Below are 16,993 nucleotides of genomic sequence, written 5' to 3' on the forward strand. Positions count from 1 at the left end.
TGAATGTTGAAAATGGTGAAGGGAGATTTTCAGTAAGGCTAACATTGTGAACTAGATGTTCTAGATAGGTCAGTATCAGCTTCATTGCATGTTGCATGATGAGAGAGAGCGCTAATCTTTAGCATCTCTCTCTTTTCTTCCTTTTCCTCTTTCTGTCTTCTCATCCACACCAGTAATTACCGTGTTTGTGATGGCTACTATAATACGGACTTACCTGGGTAAGATAGAACCCTACATTAACAAATTTCTAGCATGATTTTTAACTTTACAAACTCGGTCAATATTGTGGATTTCCCTTAATTTTAATTAACTAGTTTTGAGATACCTGATTTGCTAAAGAATTTTTAACTATTATATGCCTTTATAATTTTAAATTGCTTGCCTCTGCATTTTGAATTTCCTAATTTTGACTAATTTTTATAGACAATTAAAAATGCTCTTATTAATTTCTGTTTCAATTCTGTCTAATAATTTTGTTTCTCTTTTCTGCTTATAATGCTTTCTAGCTATGAAGATAATAAGCCATTTATCAAGTAAGATCATTAGTTAGATGTGGAATTCACTGACTAAATTCCCTTTCCCTTTCATTCTGTGCCGTTCTCTACAATTCCTTTTCCTTAACCTATTCATGATGGAATCTTTTTTTCACTATTCTGTAGAGCAATATCCATATTTTTGTCACATTTCAGCAGGGTTTCTTCATGCGGAAGTTAGATCAACTAGCTTGAGTTTAGCTGAGTTTATCAGAGCATTAAAGATTTGGGCTCTAGGCTTTTAATCTGCTGTTTAACCTTTGTGCATTTGTGTTACATTATTTGGTGTCATATGGCAGCACCACTGTTTAAAATCTATGGTGTGATTAGTGGCTAAGCCAGATTTATCAATCTCTTTTGTAAAAGCAGATAAAGCAATGGAGTAGCTGGGGCTTGCGCTATACTTCTGCATTTCAAAATAGTTTTGACATCCTATGCAGTTCTTGAGAAAGAAAAAGGTCATATCTACTCTCGCTGTTTTCACTGGAGACTAAGAGTACCAAATGGAATTGTTCTTTCTTTAATAGATAAAAGGTTAAACCCAAGGAATTTTTACATTTGAATATGAACCTAGTAAAAGTCAACTGCGGGAACTGAAATGTTAATATTGGATTTGGCAACGTGCATTCTCATAAGTAATGTTACTAAAATTAATTTTCTTTTACAGATCCTGGGTCCTGGGTGCATTTGCTCTTCTGTGTCTCCTTGGCCTAACGTGGTCATTTGGCCTGCTGTTTATCAATGAGGGGACTGTTGTGATGACGTATCTCTTCACAGTATTTAATGCTTTCCAAGGAATGTTTATTTTCATCTTTCATTGTGCCCTTCAAAAGAAAGTAAGTTACTGAAAACACAGATGCGTCTTTTCTAACTCCTTAAAAATGCCACATAGATTTCTTAAAAAATAGAGAAAAAAATAGCAATGTCAAGAACTGGAGGATTTTAAAGTAGTTTGAGGAGGGGCCTGCGATTCAGAAGCAATTCTTGCTTTGTGGGCTTGTGGGAGTCGTGTAACTGTTCTGTGGCCTGGGTGGGTTTAAAATGGGTGCAATATTTCTGACCTGGGTTTGAGAAGTTTTGAGGCTTGGGGAAGAAAATTAGTATAGAAAATGTACTGTTTAACATTGGTAATGCGGTACGTATTAGTCTGGACTTACAACCAAAAGTCCTTTATGAAACAAATCCTGCCTCTGCTGCAGCACTGCAAACAAAGGATCATTTACAGTGTCAGCCCATCTCGGCCTGGAAGCGCTCGCTCTTTCTCAGATCAAGGCAGAGGACCTCTGCTGAGATCCCGTTAAGCTGCCACATAAAGCTACAGGTGATAGGCAGGGATTGTACTACGAGTGCTCGTTCATTACAAAATTAGGCAAGATCTAAAAATTAATTTTATTATAACTTCACCTAATATACCTTAGAAAAAAGTAGTCATTAACGCTAGACAACTGCTAAGGGGGTGAGTTTTCCAAAGATGCCGGCATGACTACTTTTTTCAAGTGTTTGCCTTTGCCAGCAATCCAACAGCTTCATGCTTTTAACTGGAAAAACTGGAATCCCGTGGCACGAGCCTTCCCTCATGAGTGGGATGTGCTAAATTAGTTCTGCTCCCCATCGCCCGGTGGGAGCAGAGCAGAGGGGTCCAGAAGGAGCAGATCTGCTGGGGAGATAGAAAGCTTGCAGAGGAGAGAGGAGCAAACAGGAGAGATGGAAGTGAAGGGCGCAGCTAGGTGGGATTTTCTTTGGGTTCCCTGCACCCCTCCTCTTCCCCACACTGAGGGTGGAGACTGCTTCCAAGGATGCCTTAGAGGTGCTTTAGTGAAGGACAAAAGAAAAAAAAGCTCATAGCCTATGTTAGAAGGCATAGCAAATTAAAGTAACAGGAGTTGAGAGGAAGAGTAAATGTCAAAAAATCCCACCCCCAAAAAATAACATAAAATGCAATACATCCCACATTTGGAAACACCCAATTTGCAATATTTAGATTCTAAATATTTTTACCAGTTTTAGGCTGGAGACCTAGCAATTATTAACTCCCATTATAATTAGCTCACCAGAGACATAATTAACTGATATTTATAAAATGGTTTGAGACCATTGGATAAAGTGTTGCTGTGTAAGTACAAAAATCCCATTCTTGCGTGTTCTCAAGTGGTCCAGCTCTAACAGTATCAGCATCTCTAAATTTGGTGTGGACAATGGCATACAGCCATGTTTTCGGAAAAGATCTGGTAGACAGAAAGAATTTTATCCAGATGAACACGGCACTCCTCTCATTTTGAGAGAACAAAAGCACACTTAGGAGATTGAGCCTAAGAAAAGAAGAGAGGGAAGAAAATGCAAACATTCTCAAAATGCAAATAATTTCTAGATTAGGGTTTCATATAATGTTGCCCTTTCTACCACTTGTATTAGACATGAAAATCAAAAACAGATTCCTTTTTTATTTCTTTTTACAGCTGTGCATTGTTTTTACATTAAGTGGAGTCAGCAAAAAGCAATATTAAAATACCAGTCAAGTGTGAAAAAGCATAACCTAGAGCAATAAGATTTATACCTGAAAGAATGTTAAAGCTGCCATTTAAGGTTTTTAAGTTTCGGTGCCTTTGACTGGATATCATCCTCTCCTCTGTCTGCATAGCTAATGTAGTCTTTTTATTCTGTTATTACTAGTTGGTCACTAAATTGAACAGAGAAATAGAATTGTGAAAGTGAAAACTATTATGTTTCCAGTTCTGACAGGATGATAGTGCTGTTGCTTCCATCAGTTTCCAACAAGCTATAATTTAGAAATAATGACAGTGGAATGCGCAGTACTGACAGATAATGTACATTCACTGCAATATAGGCATTAGGCAAAACCAGCCCTGGAGGGTGGTATTTGGGTAAAAATATAGTTTTGATTGCTATTGTCTCTTCTGTGTAGTGGTTTGGAGCATTTAATATCCATTAGTGTTCAGGATTGTATTTTCTTAGGTGTTATACCATCTAGTGATGATAAATACAGACTTACATTTTTCAGACTACAGAGTTAAAGATGATCATTCTTTGTCTGTGCATTTCTGTTTTCATTTTTTATGTGTCTTTTGTGCTGATACACACAGGGGTTCGCTTAAAATATGTACCATATACTTTTATAAAAAGATGAGTTATTGTCCCTAGCTTGAAGTTAAGGCACTAACTATTCAAATTTGCTTCAACCTTGTGGTTTATAGAAACATCACAGTACATACGCCATGAGTAAAATTCTTGTAATATTGAAAACAGCACATGGCGTATGTAAATCCACACTATTTACTTTTTGCATTTTCCCTTCTCCCCTTTTCACATACACATAACTTACTTTCTGTCCTATATATTCATAGGTCAAACAGAATTTCCAGATTAGCTGAAATCTCACTTTTCCCAGAAACTTAAGAGAGGAGTCTTCCTGATGTAGAAGAGATTTATATTCCTAAGTATCTGGTGGAAAATTTACGAATTTAGGCTTGTGCATCTTTACAAATTTTATCCACTGTGTTCTTTCACTGATGCTGTCATGCTGCCGAGATGTGTGCGCACTCTGCTGTTACCTGAATGAAAATAGTGGTCAGTGTAGCAGTCACCGAATATGAGGGAATTAACTGCCATGTAAATTAATGCCGATTACTTTCAGGACAAATGTTAACACACATAAACTACAAAACTGAAGTTTCCGATAGGTCACTGGAAACAGAAGGTGAATAAATGCAGGCCAAATACTGGAATCGTTAATTAGTTTTGTTGCTCTGTCAGACAAAAATCTCATATACATAGCTGTATTCAAATTTCTAGGTTCAGCAGAGACAGTAATGAGGATTTTATTTTTTGGTCCTAAAAGTGAAAGATGCTTCATTTCCCAGCCTTTACGGTTCAAAATTTGGCTCTGGAACGCTGACGGTGCCTCCACCAGCAAAGCTGGCGCTCTGCCTGGAGCGGGACAGGGGTGTTTGTGAGCTCTGTACAACCCTGAAGCAGGTGTGACCATATCAGCTAGCAGCTGTTTGAGTTACACAGAGTAGCTTTATATGAAAATGCCTTTATAGTCATTGCAGGTTTTGCACATTTTCTTGGAAGGGATAACATTATGGGCAGTACTGAGCAGCGCAAAGGCTAGTTACCTCAGCCCTTCTGGCGTGCTAGGGTGGGAGCGTAGGCTTTCTATGGCTTCTGCACCAAAAGCTCATATAAAAAAGACTATTTTCAGCCAGCATTCAATTCAGGTAAACTTAACTATATTAATCTACAATATGAACACAAAATAAAAATAAACCCATAAATAACTCAGTAGTGATTATTCAGGCACATCTAAATTAAATGCATTGTATACCTTGGAAATAATTTGTTCAAAAATCCTGGATAGCTGATAATGCTCTCGCTGCATAGGGAAAGATACCTGATTTTGCTAATGGCCAACAATTCAATAGACAAGAATTATCTATTTGCTTGAAAAATGTGTGAGTAGGTTCAATGCAAGGTTCATGTGTTTTTGCCAGCAGAGATATTTAACACTGTTTTTTGTGCTAAGTCATTTTTGTTTCCCCCCCCAGGTACGTAAGGAATATACCAAATGCTTCCGACATTCCTACTGCTGTGGTGGACTACCAACTGAGAGTCCCCACAGTTCAGTGAAGGCATCAACAACAAGAACTAGTGCTCGCTATTCCTCTGGCACTCAGGTAACAAAGATTTTGACAGCCTCTTTTAATTAATCTTGTTTATAAAAAGCCTACTGAGATGTGTTCCAATCAGAAGCACTAACTGTCTTCTCATTATTATAATTTAGATGGCAAATACATACTTCTGCATAGTAGAATTGACTTCTTTTTAAATAGTTGCTTTTACTTTGGTCTAATGCAAACACCTTATTTTTCTTGTAATTAGGGTCTGGTTTATAGGAAGGTTTATACCATCATGTTTCATCTAAATGAAATTTAATAAATTAGAGTTTTAATAACAAAAGAAAGAGTTTCACTATATGCTAGAAGAATGACTTACTTTAGGCCAAAATAAGCACAAATATTCTACATAATAGCACATAAGTAGGAAAAAAATCTTTTTGTAACTTACTGTGCTTCTGTCTCACTCCCTTATGTTAACAGAGTCGTATAAGGAGGATGTGGAACGACACTGTGAGAAAACAATCTGAATCGTCTTTTATCTCAGGTGACATCAACAGCACTTCAACACTTAATCAAGGTCAGTCACTGGGAACATTTCAGTTTTAGAAGCCTTAAATTTTATACAGATTTTATATCATTTAACAGAAGAATTGAAAAGAATGTTTTGAAAAAAATACTCGGGAACAAATGTTCTCTAAAAGCAGTTTTAAAGTCATCCACCAGGACATTTTAAAACCGTGTTCCCTCAAGTGGCCCCCTGCTATAGAAGTCGAATTCCTCCATTCGTGGGAATGTATTTAAATAAGATTCATCAATAATTTAACTTAAAAGCAAGATCATAATTTTAAATCTTTCCTAACCTTTATAGGTTAAATCTGAAACAGAAATATGAGTGCAGTAACATTTTAATGTGTATTTGACGATGATGTTTAGGTGCAGAAATTTTCCCAGTGAAATCTAATTGATATCATTTCTATGCAAAAGATGTCTGTAAAGCATTTATCTTTTCTATTTCAAAGAGCATCATATCTGTCACATGGGATAGAATCCAGATTTTCAGGCACAGGGAAGCCAAAACTCCAAATTTCTCAGCTCAAATAGACTTTGAAATCTGTAACCTCATTCTCATGTCCAGTTAGAATACAAGGGTATTAACTGAGACAGAATGTCCCTTCCTCCCCTTCCCCCTGTGTTTTTTAAGGCAGTTTGAGCTAGCAGTGGAGGGAAGAATGCTCTGTGCAAGCCAAGTTCAAAGCCTGTTCTTTCACCCACGTCCCTAGGAGAAGAACACGTAGCCCTGATTTCATTGCGGCCGGTTCCTGCTCAACTCAGAAAGTTCCAAACAGAAAATTCACCACTGTCAGGGCTGCTGTAAAGCCCTCATCAACCACAACTAGCTAATTTTCCTCCCTTCTTTCTTTTAAAGATTTGGTAGTAGGGATATGTACTCAACTCACATTCATTCCGGAAGTAAAAAATGTGGCATTTTGCAAAAGAAAAGATTTCAGAAAGCATGATTCTTTTTTTGCCATTTGGCATATAGAAATTGGATAAAACCTGTGTGTCTCCCTGCTCCCCCCATCTGAACTGTGTATGTTCCTCTGGCAAAATCAAAATTAAGTAACTTCTCCTAAGTAGAAAATGTATATTTTTCATGTCCAAGAAAGAAGTACATTCCCTTCCAGTGTCTTGTTAAAATCCTGTAAATACACTGTAGATAAAAGTCTGGGATTTCACCCTAGTCTGATGTCTCTGACTCCTGAGGCTTGCTCTAACCATGGTGCACCCTCAGTTAATTCTGAGTTGAACAGAGGTCTTGGAAGCTTCTCCCTGTTTCAGAGATGTGGTCTCAAGTCACTGGAGATGTCCTGCCCTAATTAGAAAAATTTACATCGTCTTTATTCAGTTGTAATATTGTCACTATCTCAGTCATACATATGTATAAGAGTAGTTCAGTAATTAATGATAAAGTGTCATTTTTTCCTTTAAAATAAAAATCAACCATGTAAAGGCAGCAAAAAAATTCTGGATTGAAAAAAAAATTCTCTTACCTATAAATTAGAGGTAATAATTCTAACCAAGATTACACATAGTACACAACCACACACCCCCCAGCAAAATAGATTTCAGTTAGTATTTCTAGTAGTAAGTGCATTAGAACTGACAAAAGCTATGATAAAACCTTCTTAGTTGTTCACTGATACAAACTTTCAGATAAGATTAGCACAATCAGTCACTAATTCTCTGAATCTTAGAATTTTCTGCTCATTTCTGCTACCAAGTATCTATGGTGGTACAAAAGCATTAGCATTTGGAATATATACTATCTTGTCCTTGCCAAATAAAAATAATCGTACTATAAAAATATAGCTGGCTGTTTGGTTGTCCTTGGGTCTCTAATACACTGATCTTCATATACTGCTGTGCAATGCAATAGAAAAGAAAGGCCTAGTTTACCTTAATGAAATGGTTACAGTAAGTTTTAGATCACAGCATTTTGTGTGGGTTTTTTTTTTTTTGTCATTATTCCAACCCATTTTTCTTCTAGTAGCTAGAAATCAGAGATTAATTGACTTTTTAATAATTTCTCAAAATATGCTGATTTTTTTCTAATTATTCCAAGAGTTGTTTAAATGGTGTTGCATTAACATGTAAAATGGGTTTAAAAAAAATCTGTTCATGTAGTATTTTGCTTCGTCTTACATTGTTTGTAAACAGATTGTTTAAAGAAAATTTGTCATTCGAGGAATTCTTTTTTAAAACCTGGCAGATAAATTTGCAGCATGAATGTCCCGGGAGGAAATGTGAATGCTCTGATTTCTTAGAGCAAATATTTTGCTTTCCCCTCAGCATGCATACTTTTGCATATACTAAGATAATGCTTCTTGCAGTTTGTCATCCACTGTCTGTTTGAAAACAGCAATACCCTTCCACTATCCGTGTGTTTTTAATAAAGTGAATAACAGCTCTGATCCTGTCGTAAGAGATTTTTCAATACCTTTCAGTTTGAGAAATTCAGTTCTCTCAATTCTGGACAGAAGTGTTCCATACGATCATTTTTAAAGTTATAATAGCTTTAGTAGTACCTTGATCTCTACACGTTTAATTGCTATTCTTGTGTAACAGTGATTTTTGTATACATTAGTAAATGTCACTCTCACCAGATGTTTACTTTGGGGATTTGGACAGCACCTGTGAATTACTGGAATCTAACTGTATTTTCCTACTCCCATTTCAAATACATAGCTCAAATACATTCAGAAATTTTCAGCTGAATTACATTTGACAAGTCCTGCATGATTCATGATGAATAAAAAAATATTCTTTATTGAAACTGTCAACCGAAAATTAAAGAACTGACATTTTTTTCTGTTTCTTTTGCTTTAGGAATGACTGGCAATTACCTACTAACAAACCCTCTTCTTCGACCACACGGCACTAACAACCCCTATAACACATTGCTCGCTGAAACAGTTGTATGTAATGCCCCTTCAGCTCCTGTGTTTAACTCACCAGGTGTGCTTATACTTCCTGAATAAAACCGCTTTTCTTGGCTCGCTCCAAATCCCTTCTTTTCCCTAGATAGAAACTCAAGTTGCAATACCCTAGCCGTACATTTTGAATTTCTGTCAGTTCGAGAAATACAGTATTGCCAATGTCAGCTTGTAAAACTGCACTATATTATAGTAATGCCTTTGCCATAACAGTATTTACCAATAATTATCCATGTTTTTAACACAGGTGGCATAAATCTTAATATACTATTACAGGACTGACACCACATGGTCCGAGAGCCCATCTTCAAGATATATATCACTTAGAGGTATCATGTCTATGCAATATAAGGTTGACTCTAAAGCTTGCTGAGAAAAACCTGCCTATGGAACAGATCAGATACTAAAGCAGCGCAAGGCATCTTGACACCTTTGGATACCCCAGTGTAGAAAATTGTATCCAGCGTCACATAGATCTAAACTATAGTATAGTGCAGCTTTATGGTAGATCATTTTCCTGTAGGAAAATCTTGAGATTAACAGTTAGAACAGTTTAGTTCTGTAGGAATAAAGGGTGTCATCACTTACCTAACATTTTGTTGTTACATTATCTAGTTGCTTTTTTTAACTGCAGTGCAATTCATCAGTAAATATGTAGCAGTTACTGTTTGATGAGTCGTAAGATCACTTTAGTATAACTGGAACAATAAATCTTCGATAAAGAGCTTATAAAACCTTGTTTCCAGTTTTTATTTCAAGTTTCCTTTTTAACTGAACTGTAGTTTCTATTTTCATTCTCTTGTTTTCTTACTTTCCTTATGCTTTCCTCTAGCAACCTACAGAGAGACAAGTATGGGAGTAAAACTTAACTTTGCCTATCAAATGTAAATTTTTTCAGCATGATTTTTAATGGGCACAATTAAAACATAACTAGCGGTCATGAAGTAGACTCAGCGGGCAAGTGGTTCACAATTTGCAAATGAAATGTTTCCACATTCAAAAAGTACTTGCATACTGCTTTTTGGGAAACAACATGAGGTCTGTAGCAAACCCCATTGGTAACAGAAGTTATGCAATGCTGAAATAATTTGCTGTTTAAAACCAAAGCAGTGTCAAGCAGAAATGCTTAACAATTTACTGATATTTTTACATTCCCACAGTAATCTTGCTACAGGCTATGGAAAGATTTCAAATGAATTACCTGATCGTGGGCAACAAAATTTGCCTCATCAAACCAATTTGAATATATTCTAGCATGCTTAACTCTGCAGTATATCATAGAAAACTCATTTTGGATTATCAGATATATTTTGGTATCTGTTTAGCAGAAGAAAAGAGAATTAAAATTATAGAATTAAATCACTTTCATGAGGGAAATGAATGCCAGCATGTGGTCCATGTGCTGTCTACTTTTATAAATGCCATATGTTCTGTGCTGCTAAATCCATTGCAAGAAAAATCTTGGAACATATATGAAATTGCAAAACTACAAAGTTGTTTAATCAAAGCCTAAAGAGACCTTTCAAACAACTCTCATCACTGTTTAAATCAGTACACGTGGAGAGGAGTTAACAATAACACAAATACAAAATTATTTGCAAATTACTCAGAATTTATTTGGAAATTATTACTCTATTTTTTAAAGTTGAAGACAAAAATCTTTTCATGAGAAAATGCAATTACTTTTTAATTGAAAACAATATTTCCAGAGAAGATTGAATTTTCTAGGATAAGCTGCAGCTTTAATGATGAAAAAAAAAAAAAAAAAACCAAAATGGGAAAATGCATAATCTTTTCCTGAGCAACATTTTTCTTATACTCCTCCAAGCCTTGCATATAATGCAGCAGCCTCACAGTGGTCAGTCTCATTTCAGTAAAGTCACTCCATTCTTTCTTTATTTCCAGACATACCTGTAGATAAAGTGATTTTCTAGGAATGCTCTAACCATCTGACTTTCCATGGTTCAGACTGTTTAATTTCTTTCAAAGTTGTTTTTTTTTTTTCTTTCTTTCTTTCTTTTTCCTTTGCTTGGGAAGCACTGTGCTGTCATAGTTTACATGTCTTCGTGTCTATAGGAAAACCTTTTCTTTATTGTGTTACCAAAAGCCAAAAAAAAGCCAAAACCAAAAGCATAAAGACCTTAATCATCATAAGACTTCATTTTTTTCCCCCCTGAAACTTCTTTTCATGTTTTCAGCAGACTTACCCAATCTGTCATTCCTCCAGCAGCTATGAGATATCAGCCATGGCTGATTTCCTCTTCCCATTCCACAACTAATATTTATTCTTTGGTTTAATTTCTGTGACCCATACTTACAGAAATTCCTAACATTGCTGCATTTGACTTCCATGCCCATGGTAACTGTGGGCCTAACTCTTAATTAACTATTCTGGTTCATTCAGCGCTGTCACTGTGACTGATGCAGACTGCAGGCAAACTTTGACCTTTAGAAGCCTGGGGCCGTTGTTGGCAGACAGAATATTAGTGCAAAAAAATTACATTAAGTGGGAAAAGAAAAGCTGTTATTGCTTAGTAATCTAATTTGCTGAACCCTTGCTCTGACTAAGTTGCTGAGAAGCTCAGTAATTCTTCATCATGTTACAATAAATCATTTTACTTTCTTTTATATATCAGCTACTCTTAGGCCAGATAGCCTGAGCAGACAGACATGATGTGAGTTGTCCAAAGTGAGTCATTCCACCTGCTGTCTATCGTGTTGTTGGATGGTGCTTGTGGGCCCTGGTCCCTGTAGTGTGAAAGATGGCTGTCCTTGTTTAACATAAATTCTTTGTATTTATCCATTTTTTTCATTCTTTTCTTTACTTCATCTCAAAAAAAAAAAAAAAGGAAAAAATGTTAGAAATGTTGTTAAAGTAGTTGCTTGCCAGTTATGTGGGTTTATGTTGTACATTTACCTTCAGTTATGTCTGTGATCTAATTCCTTTTTAATTTAGTGTCGTTTAGGACAAATTCTGTTAATTTTCTTTTTCTAAATCATGGTGGTGTACTTCAAAACATAGATGTTTCCAAATGAATTGCTTTGCATTACATATGCAAGGGCATGGAGTGAACAGTTCCTTGTGGAAGAGTCACAGAATTGACACTAAATTAAGAAATTAAAATGCCACTATTCCCCACAGGAAATACATGTTACTATTTTTAAGATGCATCTTTCCTATAAGGTGTGCGACTGTTTACATTTGGGAATGTTCAATAACCTAACTTTTCTCAAGTCTTACTTCCAAGTACAACTTTGTCCTGAACTACATTAAAGAATTTTGTTAAAAAAAAATTGTTAAGTGATAAAAAGCACATCAGGCAATGACCAGAGCTGTCCTTTTCCATTTCAGGACATTCACTGAACAATGCCAGGGATACAAGTGCCATGGATACTCTACCGCTAAATGGTAATTTCAACAACAGCTACTCATTGCGCAATGGAGACTATAACGACAGTGTGCAAGTTGTAGACTGTGGACTAAGCCTGAATGATACTGCTTTTGAGAAAATGATCATTTCAGAATTAGTGCACAACAACCTGCGGGGCAGCAGCAAGAACCACAACCTGGAGCGCACGCTACCAGCCAAAGCTGTGATCGGCGGGAGCAGTAGCGAAGATGACGCCATCGTGGCAGATGCCTCATCTTTGATGCACAGTGACACCCCCGGGCTGGAGCTCCACCACAAAGAGCTTGAGGCCCCGCTCATTCCTCAGCGGACTCACTCCCTTCTGTACCAGCCCCAGAAGACAGTGAAGACCGAGGGAACTGACAGCTACGTCTCACAGCTGACGGCCGAGGCTGACGACCACCTCCAGTCCCCCAACAGAGACTCTCTTTACACAAGCATGCCCAATCTCAGAGACTCTCCGTATCCAGAGAGCAGCCCTGATGTTGAAGAAGATCTCTCTCCCTCCAGGAGGAGTGAAAATGAGGACATTTACTACAAGAGCATGCCAAACCTAGGAGCTGGCCATCAGCTTCAGATGTACTATCAAATCAGCAGGGGTAATAGCGACGGCTATATAATTCCCATTAACAAGGAAGGATGTATTCCAGAAGGGGATGTTAGAGAAGGACAAATGCAACTAGTGACCAGCCTTTAATAGTGTAGCAAAGAAATATTAAAGGCCACGTACAAGTATTAAAAAGACTTAATTGGCCCCGTGCAGGCTCCCTCATATCTGCTTGAAGAGACAATTCTGTTGACCCTGTGGTTCTCCAGTACCGGGGATGACTGGACCTCGCAGTTCTGTGAATTTTTATAAAACAAAAACTTTGTATATACACAGAGTATACTAAAATGAATTATTTGTTACAAAGAAAAGAAATACCAACAAGGTATTTTAAGATATCTTCTGCTGCTGAATTTAACAAAATTGTGAAAAAAAAGAAAAGAGAAATAAACACTTTCCAGCCATTTTACTGCAGCAGTTTGTGAACTAAATTTGTAAATATGGCTGCAACATTTTTTTTTCTAGGCCTACATTGTATTATATACAAGGCGTAGGCTCTAAAATCCTGTGGGACAAATTTACTGTACCTTACTATTCCTGACAAGACTTGCAAAAGCAGGAGAGATATTCTGCATCAGTTTGCAGTTCACTGCAAATCTTTTCCATTAGGGCAAAGATTGAATACATGTCTAACCACTAGCAATCAAGCCACAGGCCTTATTTCATATATTTCCTCAACTGTACAATGAACCGTTCTCATGAAAAAATGGCTAAAGAAATTATATTTTGTTCTATTGCTAGGGTAAAATAAATACATTTGTGTCCAACTGAAATATAATTGTCATTAAAAAATAATTTTAAAGAGTTTGAAGAAAATATTGTGAAAAGCTCTTGGTTGCACATATGTTATAAGCTGTTTTTCTTACACTCTGTTCATAGTACAGTAGTATGTTTAAAATGCAAGTTCTACCCGTTTTCACTTATTTTCCACTGTAAACAGTGTTCTGCTTTGACAAGTTAGTTTTTATTCTTACGTTTTGAATTTTTATTGCCAAAAAAACATAATTTGGGGAGAAAATTGTTTTAGAAGCCAATTATGCCAAGCCTTGCACAAATTTGGTGTAGCTTACAAAGATTGTAACTCAATTCCCTGTTCATTCTTTAATCAGGGTTGGGTGGTAAGGGGTAAAGGGGACACTGGACACTTCTCACAAGCTTTCTCGTGAATAAAAGGTGCCTGTCCTTTAAAAAAAAATAAATAAAACATAACTATTACTCTTCCATATTCCTTCTGCCTATATTTAGTAATTAATTTATTTTATGATAAAAATCTAATGAAATGTAAATTGTTTCAACAAAATTCTGCTTTTTTCATCCCTTTGTGTAAACCTGTTAATAATGAGCCCATCACTAATATCCAGTGTAAAGTTTAACACCTGTTTGACAGTAAATAAATGTGAATTTTTTTTCCAAATAGGTAAAATGTGCATTATTATGTACGAAGCATAATTGGCATCAGCAGTCCTTCGACCCAGCTGTATCCTGCTTAGAATGGCTTCTTTACATTTCATCATTTCAGTGTCGAGAATACAATAGAAACTGTCTATATAGCTCTACAGAAAAAGGTCATCTTTACTATTCATGAGTCACAATTGAGTAGGATCAAACTCAGACATAGCAGGGTCATTAGGAAAATGTACTGTAATTTCATATATTTACATAACTTTTAAGTAGGCATCTGTACTGAAATTAAAAATAAGGTGGTAAACACCACTATCATGTTCTCGGCAACAGTAATTAGCAGTTAATTATTAGTGATGAAGATATATTGTTGCAGTGGGGAAAACAAGAATAAGCAGCATTTGGATAGCACTCGGAGTGCTATCCAGATAATTAATCCATCACGGCACCGTTTTGAGTTAGATAAATAAGCATGACTGTCCCCATTTTTATCAGACTAGAGAACTGCAGGAGGCAGCTGATGCCCAAGATGTTATCTACAAATCAGTGGCAAAATTGGAAGTCTGAAGTCTTTGTTGTCTTTATTCCCAAGCCTCTTTTGTCCCTCTCAGCCAGGGCCTCTCAAAGATAACGCCAAGGACTTCGTTCGTCACGACTTCCAAAAACCTCTTCTAATTTAAGCCCCATCATCACAGACGCCACAGTTTCGTGTGTGGTCACTGTGACTGTATGTGTGAGAACAGCAGAATTTCATTTGAGAGCCCTTACCAATTCTGTTACCTCCTAACGCATTGGAATATGTAAAGTCCCATTTGGAAAATAAATCGATGCATTTTTGAAAACATTGGGATTTCAGAAGAATATTTTGGGCACGACTTCCTGCTGTTGAGATAATTCAAACTCTGTGAAGAAAAAAAAAAAAAGCAGGTTGAGGTGGAACCATGGGGTTCAGGTAACCTCAGTATATCTAATCAGGACTGTGACACCGTAGCAATTGTTCTTGAAGAAAAAAGGCATCTTCACCATCGACCCTACTGGTAACTCTTGCCAGTATGTTACTTAACACTTAAAAGTTATGATGTTTACAGTAGAGTCACTGGAACATTTAACATTTAATCGGAAACTGTTTACTTCTGTTCAGCAGAAATGCTTTAAAAACCTGAAGTCTCTATGAAATAAGAATTTGTTCTGATTCAGGGTGTACAGCAGACTCTTTGGAGCAAAATGATTCCCTTGGTCTGTCTGGCAACTTAAAAGCATACTTGCTGCCTTCTACCTAGGAAATTGTGTCTTAGGGATTTAAAAATTGTGGTGCTCAAGTAATTATAGTACACATGACCTAATAACATCACCAACTTTCAGCAGAATCGTCAACCCTAGTTCGAGCAAGTACTCCTTTGTGTCTAACTAAAGGTGGCAAAACTACATGCTGGAAAAAGGTTTGTAGCATTGTGATCTTAAATATATATTCAATTGCAAATGTAACAAGTATTCATAAACCAAGAAAATGTAGCTGATGAACCTAAGATGAACCAGCTGAACCTAAGTATCATAAGGGAATTCTTTTGTTAGCTTCTTTGTAATGTAGATGTTGCTTTTTAGTGAGCCTGTTTTTTTAATGTTATGCTAGTGAGTGTCCTGTGTTTAGCTAGCAGCTAGCAGCCGATACCTTGCCAAATTTCTGTTGGTGTAACTGCTCAGTGTAGTAGGTTACAATATGATTATATAGCCGACAGCTTATTGTAATTTCTTTATGTTCTCTCTCACGTTCCTGCCATCTTGTCTTGGGATCAGAAGGACAGAAGAATTCAGAGGAAGAGTTCAAGAATAGCGAAATAATGACAGCAGAATTAATGGAAACAAGTGTTTCTTCAGGGTCATCAGTTAACCAGTTCCTATGATGGTGCCAAGGATATGCTGCTATTTTAGGCACTGTCTTTCAGAAGAGCTGTAATTTTCTTATGGCTAGTAATCTCCTGTTAGTATCAGTGTTAACCCTACTGGCTCAGTTCAATTCTTCCTTGTAACTTCAGTCCAGTTATATTAATTCCTACAAAAGATTAAATGGGATGTGCATTTAGTGAACTGTTGTATAATGGTGCTATGCATTGTTTAATATAAAATACATCTCAATTCTACATAAGTGAACCATAACATGAAGAAATGCAACACTGGTAATACCTTTATAGTTAAAATTAACCTTTATCTGTGAATTCTACAATACACCTTTGCTTCTTTTAAATTGGAAATGAAATTACTAATAAAGTTTACATATATTCACTTATGTAGGCAATAAAAGGTGTTTCAAATTGACATAAGTTATGGATAAAATACGTGTCATACTTTATGTCCTAATTTTTAAGGAAATTTTTTTCTGAACTACTCAGAACAGACATTAACAGAACGAAAAACAGTAAACAGTCCGTGTGTACTGTTCTTATCCCACTTTGCCTCAAAACTAACAAAACTTGTCTTCTAGACTTGATTATATGACAACATATGCTAGTGTAAAGTTTTGTCCCTGAATAAAATTATTTTTTAAATCAAGAGAAGGTACAGGTAGACCAATTAAATGTATACGAACATCTGCACTGGGGTTTTAACTCCCTAGTTCTAGGGGACGATGGCGAATGGAAAGCGATGGGACGCAGCAGTAGTTCTTCAGTTCCACCTCAGCAGTAGCCCTGCAAAGACACTTACTCCAGGGAGGTCACAGTAGAGCATACCTTCAATTTTTTTTTTAAACAGATGGCGACAGTCACCCTCCACATTTATGGAGAGCATTGCTGTCATTTCAGTAAGCAAGGGTCTTCCTGTATGGCTGCGCTATGAGATAAGGACCCCAGATGTGTGGATGCCACTGACATACTGGGTCTCTAGTCCACAACTACACTACAGGTTAGAATCCAGC

General features: G+C 36.6%; 1 protein-coding gene across 17 annotated transcripts in view; it reads left to right on the top strand.

Annotated features, from left to right (window-relative positions):
* The window catches only part of ADGRL2 (adhesion G protein-coupled receptor L2), a 394,446-nt gene extending 380,351 nt beyond the window's left edge, over positions 1 to 14,095 (top strand). For 4 of the 17 annotated variants that reach the window (XM_075759768.1, XM_075759770.1, XM_075759767.1 and 1 more), the window contains 5 exons: positions 1,201 to 1,369; positions 5,099 to 5,227; positions 5,651 to 5,747; positions 8,558 to 8,686; positions 12,017 to 14,095. In XM_075759768.1, the coding sequence (XP_075615883.1) occupies positions 1,201 to 1,369; positions 5,099 to 5,227; positions 5,651 to 5,747; positions 8,558 to 8,686; positions 12,017 to 12,771 (1,279 nt within the window). In that variant the 3' untranslated portion in view covers positions 12,772 to 14,095. The other 13 variants (XM_075759776.1, XM_075759773.1, XM_075759775.1 and 10 more) reach the window with 9 other exon arrangements.
* The last annotated feature ends 2,898 nt before the right edge of the window (positions 14,096 to 16,993 follow it).

The sequence above is a fragment of the Balearica regulorum genome, chromosome 8, assembly GCF_011004875.1.
Source record: "Balearica regulorum gibbericeps isolate bBalReg1 chromosome 8, bBalReg1.pri, whole genome shotgun sequence".
NCBI classification, from domain to species: Eukaryota; Metazoa; Chordata; class Aves; order Gruiformes; family Gruidae; genus Balearica; species Balearica regulorum.